The 12,918-nt window shown below is 51.1% G+C and overlaps 1 protein-coding gene across 2 annotated transcripts in view; it reads left to right on the forward strand.

Moving 5' to 3' along the window:
- Positions 1-12,918, forward strand: part of BCR (BCR activator of RhoGEF and GTPase) — a 133,889-nt gene that overhangs the window by 80,292 nt on the left and 40,679 nt on the right. For both annotated transcript variants that reach the window (XM_073313721.2, XM_073313722.2), the window contains exons 6-8: positions 787-847; positions 1,976-2,028; positions 2,438-2,578. In XM_073313721.2, the coding sequence (XP_073169822.1) occupies positions 787-847; positions 1,976-2,028; positions 2,438-2,578 (255 nt within the window). The remainder of the gene's footprint in view (positions 1-786; positions 848-1,975; positions 2,029-2,437; positions 2,579-12,918) is intronic.

A 12,918-nucleotide genomic window follows, 5' to 3' on the forward strand; every position in this document is an offset into this window, starting at 1 on the left:
AGCTTCCCCCACCCTTCATTTTTTAAATTTAGATAAATACAGTCTGTAAAGTCTCCTCTGACTAATCGTTAGATTTATGAGTTGTGTTGTGGTAATGCCACAAAAGGGATCCGGGCCGCCTCATGCTAGGCACTGTTCAAATGCAAATTCTGGGCACCACATATTATGTGATTTCCTGGTGGGTAAGCGCTAAAGCCCTGGCAATGACCATAATGTAATAAATAGTAACGATGATGAATATGGTGGTACTTTTGCACTTCTGTGCCCATGTCCTGCTAAGGATTTCACAGCACTTTACCCACATTAATACATTCAGCCTCAACATTCAGGGCAGCAGCAGAATCAGGAATAGCACCCAGGTCTGCTGACTGCCCACCTTGTGCTTTAGCTACCAGACTATACGTACACTGGGCCAATGGCACATGCATCCCTGTGGACATCCGCCCGTCTGACTGGTGGTAACTCAGCCATCCTCAGGTTTTCTCCCATATGCTGTACGTGGCTCCCTGGTTTCTCAGGTCTCTAAGGACTCACTCTTAGGAATTCTGCTTGGAGCTGCAGGCTCCTGGCAGACTGTGACATGGTGGTGGTAGAGTTACCATCAGGACAATACATTTTCCTTCACTGACATGGAATATGGCAGGGCTTTTCTGGATGCTGCTTTAGGCTGACTGTATGAACACAGGCACCTCTTCCTCCCTTGGAGGTGTTGAGGAGGTTCTGGGTTCCAGGGTGGCGTTTCTGGGTGATGAACGGTCTCCTACATGGATTTTCTTTTTCTTTTAGAATCTCAAGGCCAGAAATACAAAGGACTCAAAAGATCAGACAACCAAAAACTCCTTGGAAAGTGAGTGTTCTGTATGGAGGAGACACTGGTTTGTCGGCACTTGGAGGGGTGGGAGTGGAGCTGGCTATTGTTGCCCTGGGTGGAGGGTAGATATATTGTGGAATAACCATTCCCCAGTCCCACCTTCCATGGTCCTTTTACTTTCTGAATGCTGGTGGGTTATGGTGACTCCTTGCTGTCCCCGGGAAGCTGCTCCCTTTTGCTCATTAGCAGAGCACTTGCCTAGAAAGCTGCATGTCTGCACAGGAAGCCTCCATTCATCTTACTGGCTAGTCATTCCCCTTGGGCAACAATGGACCATGCACAGAACAACCATGATCTTTGAAGAGCATCTATTGCCTAATAGTAGCACAAACATCATCATACAAGGAATTATTATTTGTATTACGGTGGTGCTAGAGGTCCCAGCTGAGGTCAGGGCTCTTTGTGCTAGGCCCTGTACGTACACATAGCAAGAGATCGTCCCTGCTCCAAGGAGGTTCCAGACTTGTTTAAGGCAAAGCCTCATGGATGGCAGGATTTGGGAGCACCCTAGAGATGCCATGCTGAGCTTGGGAGGGGAGGTGGTGCCTTGATCACCTTTCAGAGACCTTCCTGGCAAGATTAGGAGAGGCGTTGAAGGGGAATGGCTCTAGAGGGTGTGGCTAGGCACAGTACTCAGCTGCAGGGTCAGCCATGAAGATCTAGAGCTGGAGGATGTAAGAGGTTAATCAGAAGAGTGCCCTGCTGGGAGTGTTGTGTGCCATTCAGCGAGCTCACCATTCACTCTCCCTCAGCTGTGTGTTGCTTGGGGTGTGCAGTAGGTTGTGTTTGTGTGTGTCTCTCTCTGTGTTTGTGCAGTGTGTTTTGAATGTTTGAATTAGCAGTAATGAACTCTGTGTGTGGAGGGGGGAATGTTTGTGGGGGGCGGAGGGGTGTGCCCAGTGTGGCTGCTGACTGCTTCTTTCCACACACTTGTGTGTTTTATTTACTCTGTAGTTCATTAACGGTGGAGAAGAGAATTCCAGGATGTTTCTTCTGTACTAGTTTTGTGCCTGTATGTTTGGTTGCATGGCTCAGTGTGCTCTGTAGGGCACTCTGTTTTTAGATGGCTGCCTTTCTTATGCCTCTGCTGCTTTCTGTCCACAGCTCTGCTATACAAGCCGGTGGATCGAGTGACACGCAGCACACTTGTTCTTCATGTAAGTAGCTTGTGTGTTTAAATGGCAAGTATAAGAGCACAGGCACTGTCCCCACTTTCTCTTCCCTCCAGCCTTTCCTGCACAGACAGGACTGGGGAAATTAAGAGGCTGCCGCTCTGCCTGGGTGTGTCTTGTCTTTATATGTGGAGGAGCAACTTGAAGTTCCTGGTGGAGAATAATTCCATGTGCGGAACCAGTGACGTGTCCCCAGCGGGGTTAGCAGGCTAGGTTAGACTCCACAGCTGCAGTGGGATGGGACAGTCATCTGCAGCCTTGCCCTAAACTATGAGAGGAGGCCAGAGCCACCTGTGCCAAGGGTTCCAATAACAGGGCTCCTGGAGCCTGTGGCTCACTGTTCTGGTGGGCGCCGTTCCTTATTCTTGTCCCTTCTTTGTGTTCTTGGTGGTAGGATTTACTGAAACACACTCCAGCAAGCCACCCCGACCACCCACTCCTGCAGGATGCTCTGCGCATCTCTCAGAACTTCTTGTCCAGTATCAACGAAGAGATCACACCCCGCAGACAATCTATGACAGTCAAGAAGGGAGAGGTGAGTCCCCATCCTCTAGTGACAAGATCTATTTCTAAACAGTAGTTCTGCCTTTCTCTGGGAGGGCTGGAAATTAGGAGACTACCCTAGCCTTCTGAAGGTTACAGTGAATGCAGGGATACCGGAGGACTTAGGCCTCCTTTTGGTGTAGAACTCTGGCATGCTAGCTAATCTTAATACTCTGTGGGGAGTCATGCTGGCACACACAGATAAAGTTACATGCAGACCCAGAATTAGTACTCAAGAATTCCTGGCTCCCAGACCAGTGTTCACTCCTCTAGGCCATCCCTTCATTCTGTGAGAGGTTGATACCTTCTTGTAGATTTTCTTAAACCCCATGCTACTAGTTCCTGGGTTGCTGAGACACAGTTTATGCACAGTCCTTGTGTTCCCCAGGACATGGTGTGGCTCACTGCACGTTCTGTTCAGAAGGCTATTTGGAGCTACCAAAGGGGAATTGTGACTAGAATCGCAGACCTTATTGCTGCAACGTGCATAGCGTGTGCTAACCCAATTCAGGGAGAGTTCTTGGTAGTATTCTGTGTGCAAACTGAAACCAAATAAGGGCCTATGGATCAGAAGGAAGGAAGGCAGCTGCTGGAGTAATGGAAGATTAGAAGGGCATTTTCCAGCCACTCGTGACCCTTACATCCCCTTTCAGGAACCAACTTGGCAGGATGTTCACCTAAATCTGCACATTCAGAATGAAATGCATTTTCTGCATCTTCTAGAAGCTTACAATCTTGGGCAAGAGGGAAATCTCACCTGGGGGCGTGCTATAGCAATCTGCTGTGGCGAGCGAGAGGGGGGCAAGCTGAATGATGCTAGGAGTTGGCACTGTGATCTCTGTCTCTTAAGTATCCCCAGAATGATGTCAGGACCCAAGGTACAGCAGAGAAATACATGTTACAGCCCCAGTGTCCAATACACAGAGACTCACTGTGTGAGGGCAAAGAGGTGGAAAATCAGAGCCATTTCTCAGCTAGAATGTAAAGAGAAGTAGGAAGGAATCGAAATGGGATGAGAGAGTCCCCTTGAAATAGGAAGCTTAGGGTTGTTCATCTATCTAGGGGCCAATCCAGTGTCCATTAGAGTCCGAAAAAAGCCCCCCATTAACTCTGTGGGAATTGGATTGGGACCCAGAAGTGCTGGGCTCTGTCCCCCCTCACCCACAGACTAGACTGTTTATAATGGAGACAGACTTCTGCAGTGGTATGGCTCTGTGTGGCTCCCTGAGTTCCTGGGGCAGATCCATCTCTAAGGTAACTCCAGTGTGGTTTTGGTAGGGATGAATTTGGTCCCTCCTGTTCAGTAACAGCCAGGACTGATGAGGAGTGTTGGAGGAGATAGTTGGGGGGCAGGGAAGCTTGGATGAAATGGGGTGGGGAAGCTTGGATGAAAGAGCGGAATCAAGAGCCTCAGATTTGTGGTAGAGGAACTGCAGCTGGAGTTTGTCATGTCAGCACTGTGCCCTGTAGTCCCCTGCCAAGCCCAAGATGACTACAACTGGACCCAGGGATCCCCTTGAAGACATTCCAGTGAAAAGTCCCCCAGCCCTATAAACATACACATTCCTGGGTTATTACTGTATGTTTCATTGACCCTTTCAGCTCTGAGGGTTCTCTGGCAGACGCAGAATGGGGCTGGGGTACTCAGACAGGGCCCCAGAGTGCATTGTTCCTCAGCTTTGAGCAGGAGTTCCCCCATTTACCTCCTGCTTTGGGGCTTGTTTTGGAACCCCAAGGCTGCAGCTGAGATGTGCTGAGACTAGAGCTGTGGGGACCAGGCAGTAGCAGGGTGGGATGCAATTACACACATCAGTGGCCAGGGCCTTGGAGACAGCAGAAGGCCTCATTAAAGTGGATGCTGATCGAGTCATGGCAGGTATCACAGGCTGGAATGCCCCTGTCCCAGGAGAGGGAGTGCTCGGTAGTCTCAGATTGTCTGTTAGCATCTCAATGAGGGATGCAGGCTTTGCAGCGTGTCCTGTGGAATCCTAATGAAGTGACAGGAGCCAGGGCAGTGGGAATGAAGTTGTGCTCTCTGGTGAGCTGTGGATTTGTCATCCACTTACAAAGTGAGAATGGGATGTGTAAAGAGTGGGCTCAGCAGGGCTGCTCCTATTCCCACTCACGCGGTGGTGAAAATATTGACTTTGGGTGGTTGCTCCGTGTTTACTCTTGTGGCAGGGACAGCAGAATCAGAGCTGAAAACAGGTTTTCCTATGCGATGGAGGGAATCTATAACTCTCTCTCACTCGCATGCACCTACTCTGCTCACAATCTGTTCCAAGCCAAGGTGAAGAATATGCTTATTCCAGATCTTTCTGTGTTGCCCTTTAACTTCCTTTCCCTCTGGGAGTCGAATGCTAGCTGCTTCCTTTGGCTTTTCTGCACCAAAGGCCCTGCCTCTAAGAGGGGCAGGGCACCACCTTCTTCCCCAAAGCTTGTCCAGACTGGGGAGTGTTCACCATTTCCATGGTTTGAAATTGTGATCCAACTGCCTGCAACAGGAGTAGACTCCCAGCCATTCATTAATGAAGGATTTGTGCACTATCTTCCTAAAGAGTTAACAAGCCCCGCTCCCCACCACCAACAGCCCTTCCAGGTTGGGATCAGAGCTGGGTTTTGTCTGTGTGTGTGTAAATCTCTGGCTTAGCCTTTCCTTCTGCTCCCCTTGTCTATGCCCTCCCCGGGGTGATGGGATAGCATGCAGTCTATATGTCCTAACTGACAGCTCTCAATGCATAATGCATTTTTTATTTTAATGAATAGCCAGCTTGCTTTGATGGCTTTTATTCATTATTTACCTCCCTCCCATTGGAGATTCCTTTGGCGGGGGAGCGGGCTAGCTGCTGTAGCTCCAGCCTCCTCCTCTCATACAGTGCTCAGGTACCGACCTCCGTTGTTAGCGTGCATATAAAGGGGCCCTGTTTCTCTTCCTTTTTTTTTTCCAGCCAGCAAACGGCTCCCAATCCCCATCTTTAATGTGGAGTGTTTGGTGAGCACAGCACAGGGAGGATGTAAATCCCCTTTGCCTGCCTCTTGCTGCTGCTTTCTTTTGCTGGATTGCTTTGAATTGGTGAAAGCAGCCAATGGTTAATCTCCCTAGTGACAGGCTCCTAAAAGTAAGTGTGTGTGTGTGAATACACAACCTTCCACACACACACTCCCTCCCCCAAGGTGTGACCCAAAGTTATTGATCCCCTGCTTTAGGTGCTTTCATTTGCTACAAGGCACTTGGCCGCATCCTGCACACAGTGAGGAAAACAAGGGTTGCTCACCACAGAGGAGCTCGTTCTCTCCCATCCTATCCACTGGAATATTCCATAAAGTAACTCCAGCATCTTGCACAAGACACTTCTCAGTCCATGCCCAAACCAGGACGTGCTGTGACCTGTATGGCATGGCAAGGACATCCCAGCACATTGCTCTCAAGGCCATCGATATTACCTGTCCCCCTTCTCTGCAGTGTCTCTGCTTACTGTGCAATACAGCAATGCTGACAGGGCAAGGGAGAGCTTCAGCCCCAGCCCCGTTTCCTTTGTGATCTGTGCATTCGATCCTTCCATGGGAATTGAAGTGGGAGGCATGGTCCTGAGGCAGCCTGTGGCTCCCCGAGTGTGTGGGCCTGGCGGGTCCCAGACGTAAGGAGGGGGGCAGAGTTTCTGCATGCTTCAGGGATGTGGGTAGGATGCTAATTACAACAAAAGCCAGAAGAAATGAGGCTCTGTCAAGGCCAAGGTGTGGCTCTGGGGTTCTTCTCTAGCCTGTTGTGGGGAATTGAGTCGCTTGTCTCCCCAGCATACAACCCATGGACTTGTGGGGAAAGATGCAGTGTCTAGGATTTGGTTTGTGGGTGGCAGAAGGAGATAACCATTGGACCCATCATGGGGGGACATCCCCCTGCGAAGGAACAGAAACCTGGATGGAATGTTATGCCTCTGGGGACATATCTTAGCTCCAGAATCTCCCCTGCCAAGGAGCATGGAAATGCCTCCCTCCCTCTCATCCTCTTTTCTCCTTCCTGCTTGTTAGTGTTTCTGATTGATCCTTCCCTAAGTGCCCACTTCAGTAACTTGCCAAGTAGCAATAAAAAGCTCGCTGGGGTGTCCCTGAGTGACATGAAGCCTCCTGATTTAGGGCATGTGAGAAGTTCAGATTCCTTCTTGTCTTGTGCATGTGGCCCTGCCGCAGCTCCAAGCCAGGACCTCGTTTTGTGGATGGGGCCTTGTTTGCTCACAGCCGACTCTTCACCCGCCACCATTCATTTCCTTTGTTTCAGTTATAGGGGGTCTTTTGAGGGGAAAAATCCCCAAGCGCTCCAGAAGGATCAGTCCCTAAGGTTGTACCAGCGATCCTGCACAACCTCCAGTGGGGAGGCTGGTTTGGCACCACTCCGGTGCAGCTTTCCCAGAGGTTCCTAGCTGCAGCCGGTGTGAGAATGGCTGGCTGGAGGAGTCAATGTCTCCTTTCTGAGCAAGAGCTTAATGCTGAAATTTCCCCTCCACTGTTCCCTATCCAGTTCTGCCTTTTCTTGTAACGCAGGAGTTAATGGAACTGCTAAAAGCACTGAGCCCCTTAGGGGAGAGAGGCAGATTCCCACTGTGGGAGGGCCCCAGTCCGTCTGTCTGAGCCTGTCTCATGTTTTTCACCATCGTATCTGAGATGCTCAAGCCTGGCTGTGGACTGCCATATTTCTGAAGTTAACTGGTAAACGCATCTGATGGTGAATTGCCTCTGAGGGATCAGCCAGGTGACCTCTGAATGGCAGAGCATCATTGGGTTTAGGCTGCAGTCGCATTAGGGAGAGTTTGAGGTAGGGAAAGAGAGAACAATAGGGGACTGTTTACAAAAGGAAACCGGCAAGGGTGTGAACTGGAGCGTCACTGGGTTTGTGGGCTGGTCTTGGACCTCTTGGGGCCTGGGGATCGCTGCTTCTAGTGGCCCTGGGCAGATGCTGTCTGCAGCAGTGTACTCAGAAATACAGGTTTGGATCCCACGCCCTGTCTCCTGGCTGAAGCCCTATAGCTCTCACTGACAGTCACTTTGGAAAACAAAAGGCTGTTAGACTATTAAGAGAAGCCCATTAATTCCTCAGCAGATGATCCCGATGTCCTGTCACGCTGCTCTTGCATCACACACAGGAATCATTCTCCTCCTACGCTCTGCAGAAATCCAAACCTTAATGACATGTGCCAATATCCATAATGACGTGTGCCAGTATCCATCCTTTTGCGCTTTACCATCCTCCTCCTGCATCACACGTTCCATTCTTTCCTGTAACTCTCACCCACACGCACTGCAGTCTTCTGCCGTCACCACCCAGGATACACCTCCTCAGCTCTGACAGGCAGACAGCCCTTTGCAGATCTTAAATCCAGATGAACAGCTATTACAAGTTTTACTTTGCATTGTGCATCTCAGACAAACAGGTAACCTGCCTCGCTATCTGGAGTTAAATAATACACAACAGCAGACAGCACACGACATTAGAGACAGCAATCAGTGAAAAAATGATGCAATGAATAAATGAAGGTGCAGGCGGTTGAGAGGCTGGTTGAGGAACTCAAAGGCAAGGGAGAGAAGAGATGAAGAGGCAGGAAACGCAGGGAGGCTGTCCAGGTGGCAGGAGCAGCAGGGGGGAAGGCTCTTATGCCCAAAGCAGTGAGGCACTGACAGAAAAGGGAGGAGGCAGGTGCTAGATATGTAAAGGGAATAGGAAGTAAGGCAGAGAGAGAAGGTCTGGGAGGTAAGGCTGGAGCAGGATGCTGGGACCCAGCCCAGGCTCTTGCCTGGCAGTACTGCACTGTCCTGGCAGGAATGGTGCTCATCTTAGGGTGTTACTGATGGAAGTATGTGTGCTGGATGCCCAGTCACCACTCTGGTATGAAGCCCACCTGAATGTGTCCGTAGCCCATATGCCCCCCCAGGGTCTTTGGATGGTGGGGGAGGCTCTTCTCTTACGTTGTTTATACACTGGTGATTGTGTTGCTATTCCTCAGTCAGGCCAGGAGGAATAAGCTGGATAAGTGGGGTGGGTACGGTAACTCTGACAGGAAAGCCTTGCAGCAAACAGCCATCTGCCCAAAACACCCTATGGCCCAGAAGTCTGTTATAAACATAGGGCCCCCGAAAGGATGCCAGTGAGGAGACAGCTAGATAGGGAGGTTGATTGGGTGGGGGGGGGGGAAGAGATGGGGAGGGAAAGGAATGGGGGACCCATGTCGCTGACTTGGAGACATCCTGACCTAGGTTACCAGTACCCTCCAGCCAGGGTTTGAGCTGCTGGGGTCCCCTTTGTATGGTGTGAGTTGCCAAGGTCTATGGGTGCTGGCTCAGTGGCCGGGTTGGTGAGGACTCTGAAGAGGAAGTGAACAGTCTCTGTGTTCTAGGGGGCTGACGGGGTCACATCTGTGAGGCTGGCTCTGTCTTCCTCAGGGAGACTGTCTGACTGCAGTCCTGTAGGGCATGCTCCCTGGGCCTCTCGCTCCCCTGCACTGAGGCAGCCTGTAGCCGGACACAGCTGCTGGTACAGCAGATTCTGTCTAGCAGGCTCCTTGTTGGACTCTGTCTCCTCTGCCCAGGAAATGTGGCTGAGGCAGTGTGTGAACCCTGGGCGTGTGCAAACGGGTGCTGGGAGCATGCAGACGGGTGCTGGGGGCATGCTGGGGGTCTGAGGGGCATGCTGACTTCTCCTGGGACTGGGTGGAGGGATTGGGCATGTGCTGACCAACTCATGGGGAGAGGCACCCTTTGCTCCCTCACAAAGAAGCCTGTAGTCAGCTGGTTGGGAAATCCTTTTATTGTCTCCCTCTGACCTGCTGAACCCTTCCTGCCAGATGAGTCATCACAGCAAAGGATGTAACCCCAGCAGCTCCCTACTGGAAACACTCCCCCACCCCACCTCCCCAATCAGTGATCAGCAGCCTGATGTGCACCTATTATACCAAGTCTTGTCAAGTTCCAGGAGAAGCAGGCAGCTAAATCCATCTCCCAGCTCAGGCTCAGCAAGCACCCTGCTGTGGAGAGAGCGATCCCAGCCTGCTCTACAAAGCCACTCTTCAGGCTTCCTTTCCCCCTGCCCCTCGCCCACAGTAGCTGGGAGCTCCCTGGGTCATCTCCTATGAAGGTATCTCCCTGGGTCCCCCTTGCAGGGACATGTCTCTGGTAGGCTCATGAGTCAGGACTGTTAATAGAGCAGAAGAGGGAAGAAAATCCTCCTCTCTGTGCGGCTTGGTAAATTTTTCCCTCCTAGCCGCTGACTGGAATACATCCCCTCCGCCCCCTTCCCTGACTTCCTACGCCTGACTAGAATACATCCTCCACCAGGCTCCCCAGCCAGCCTCCTTTCCTGAGAAATCCCACCTCCGTAGGAGTCATTCCGGTGCCTCATGCTAGCGTCTTGTCTCGAGGATCTGGACAATTTATCCCCCAAGTGCTAGATCAGATAAACTCAGCATAGATCAGCATCGCCTCAGGAACAGCATCACAGGCTGACAGGATGGTGGCTCTCCGCATCACAGCAGGGCTCTCTGCCTGTGGCGGTACTGAACTTCCTGTTTGGGTTGATGGGGAATTTTGGACATGGAACTTTTCTGAGCAAGAGGGAACCTGCTACTTGGAAGAGCCTGCCTGGATGTTTACAGGCAGGGGCTATGCAGATGGCCCCTGTGACTGAGGTTCTTGGTAACAGAAGGGAGTGGATGCCCTGAGTGGGGTCGGTGGCAGTGGGTGGATCTGGAATCCCAATGCCATGTGAGAATATTCTCACACTCAGTCCCCTGCGGTCACTGCCTTTGCCGGCACCTACCCCCTCCCTCACACTCTTGTGATGTTATGGGGGGCAGGTGGGAACCCTCAGCACTCCACTGGCTGCAGTCCCTGGTTGTATTTGGAGCCATGGCCAAGGTAGTCCAGGCCTGTGGAGACTCTTCCGTTCTGACCCTCAGCCTAGGTATCAGAGCTCTGACACATCCAGAGGGGAGATGAAACTGAATCAGAGCCAAGCAGAACAGATTCATTCTTGAACAGCTCACATGAGTCTGTGCAAGGACCAAGCATTAGGCTATTTGCTGGCTTCGCTGAATTTCTCAGAAGGGGGCGCACTGTCTGTGACCTGGCATCAGCTACCAGGAATGGCTTCATCTAAGGCCCCTGTAAGAAGGAAATTTTCTCCCTAGGCCAGCAACGTCTCGGCAGGATGGGAGTCCTGCCTTGAATGGGCAGCTCTTTGGGCAAGAGCTGCCTTTGACCCAGCAGCCACTGTGGCCTGTCCCCTCTGTTTTCAGATCAGAATTTAGAGACATGGTTTCCTTCAGCAGGGGATAGAGGCTGCAGACAGTGGCCCTGTTCCTGCTCCCCATCGGCTTCAAAGAGTGTTATGAAAGGAACCTCCTGCCTGGCTACTGAGCAAATAGTCGGGACCTTGTTAACCACACCTGCCTAACCCTCTCATCCCCGGCCTGCCACAGGGGCACAGTAGCAGCCTCCCCTAAGGCAGGATTGTGCCACAAGACCCTTGTGGGGTGGGGGGAGGAATGGAGGATCAGCACTGCACCCCAGAATTGCAACTAGGTAACAAATGAGATTGATGTGTGAGAACATATTTACACCTAAGGATGGTGAGCAGAGATTTGGCTGGCAACAAGCAGCTGTTCACATGCCTCAGAGGAGCAGAGTTGATTTGCATCGTAATAAATATTCATCAGCTCTAAAAACGTTAAATTAGAGTTCTGGATTGCTGAAAAATACCATTTTTTCTGCCTCATTTCTCTTCTCTCTCAAATTGAATCCTCCCCAGCTGTGGAAGGTGGGGGTTTGCTCTTGACAAGGCCTATCCTTTGTTTCTGCCCAGATACTCCTGGTTCCATATCTGGGCTGCAGGTCGCTGTCTAGTCCTTGGGGGGCGGGAAATGAGCACACATCAGTAGCAGAGACATTAATGCAGGCAGGCATGCTCTCCAAACCCAGGTAGGATTGAGGAGGCTCACACTCACCTAAAAATAAACATCGGCACATCCACAGACCTTTCTGAGCCTGACTCACCGTTGGATTTCCCTGCTCCCCAGGATCCTGCCCAGAAACGGTACCGTAACCTGTCAGGGAACAGGTTTACACCACTGACTGAGTGGAACATTTGCTGCTAGTGGTCACAGAATTGCGGTGACATTTGGGATTGGCAAGCATCCCTGGGACTGATTCCTGCTCTTTAGCACCCTGAAAAGGCTTTAGTGCAGCCTTGTGCAATGTGTTGGTTTATACTGAAAAATGCATAATGCTCTGACTGTGAATGTGGAAACAAGAACTGCTTCTTGTGCTTCATCACTCTGCCTTGTATTCCCTACCATGTCTGTTGGGACTCACATCACGGTATCGATAAAGGTAGTTTAGAGAGCGGGTTGGTGGGTATGAACACGCCTACAGATGTGTCCTCCACATTGAGAGTGTTCTGCGGGTGTTGAGGACATGAGAACCGTGAGTTAATGCACAGGGCGTTACGTTCGCAGGCGTAGGTTTAAGCTCTGATTTGGTTACAAGTAACTATCTGGATGTTTCAACCTCATCCATTTCCCAATCAAAACGTAGCACAGCTTGGGAATTGGCAATTTTTGCATGCGAGAGCCTGGTACTGCAATAGTAGAGATACTGAAGGTGAGGAGCACGGTGCACTGGCAAAGCTGTCTGTGTGGGGGCTGATGGAGGGGGCAGATAGTAAAACAGCCCGGGGAGGGAGGGCTCGATCAGTATTGAATAACATTGGCAGAGCTGTCACCAGAATACGTAGGCATAAAAGTTATTGCTCAAGCACCGATCACCATAGTATCTACGTGTGTGGACCCAACACCAGAGTAACAGGGGTGACGTGGGTCAGGATTAGGGTGCATTGGCAGAACTGGGCAGAGAAGCCTGCTCGGTACTTGGATCAAGGCAGTGCTAGAAGATTTCCACTTTTGTGAGGATCAGACTTGCCCCCAAATTGAGAATCCCCAAAGCCCAATTTGGAACCTCCTGCAATATTTCACCTCCCCTAGCTCACGTTCAGGCTGCCATTGATTCGGGGGGGGGGGGGGTCAGAGTCGGAGTATAGAACACCTCAACTCGCTGATGACTATGTACTACTGCCTGGTTTTGTTTGAATGATACTCCAGAGCCCCACCCCGAAGGAGAGGCCCAAGGGGAGGAAAAGGGGGACAGTCCGCATGTCTGAAACAAACCACTTGGCCCAAGGAACTCATTCAGGCCCTTGAAACTAGGAGCCTGTCTTCTGAGGGGGATAAAGGCAGCAGAGCTATGCTTCATGCTAATTCTGAGGTCTGATCAGTGTTTTGGGGAAATTTT

This window comes from Lepidochelys kempii, chromosome 15 (genome assembly GCF_965140285.1).
Source record: "Lepidochelys kempii isolate rLepKem1 chromosome 15, rLepKem1.hap1, whole genome shotgun sequence".
Taxonomy (NCBI): Eukaryota; Metazoa; Chordata; order Testudines; family Cheloniidae; genus Lepidochelys; species Lepidochelys kempii.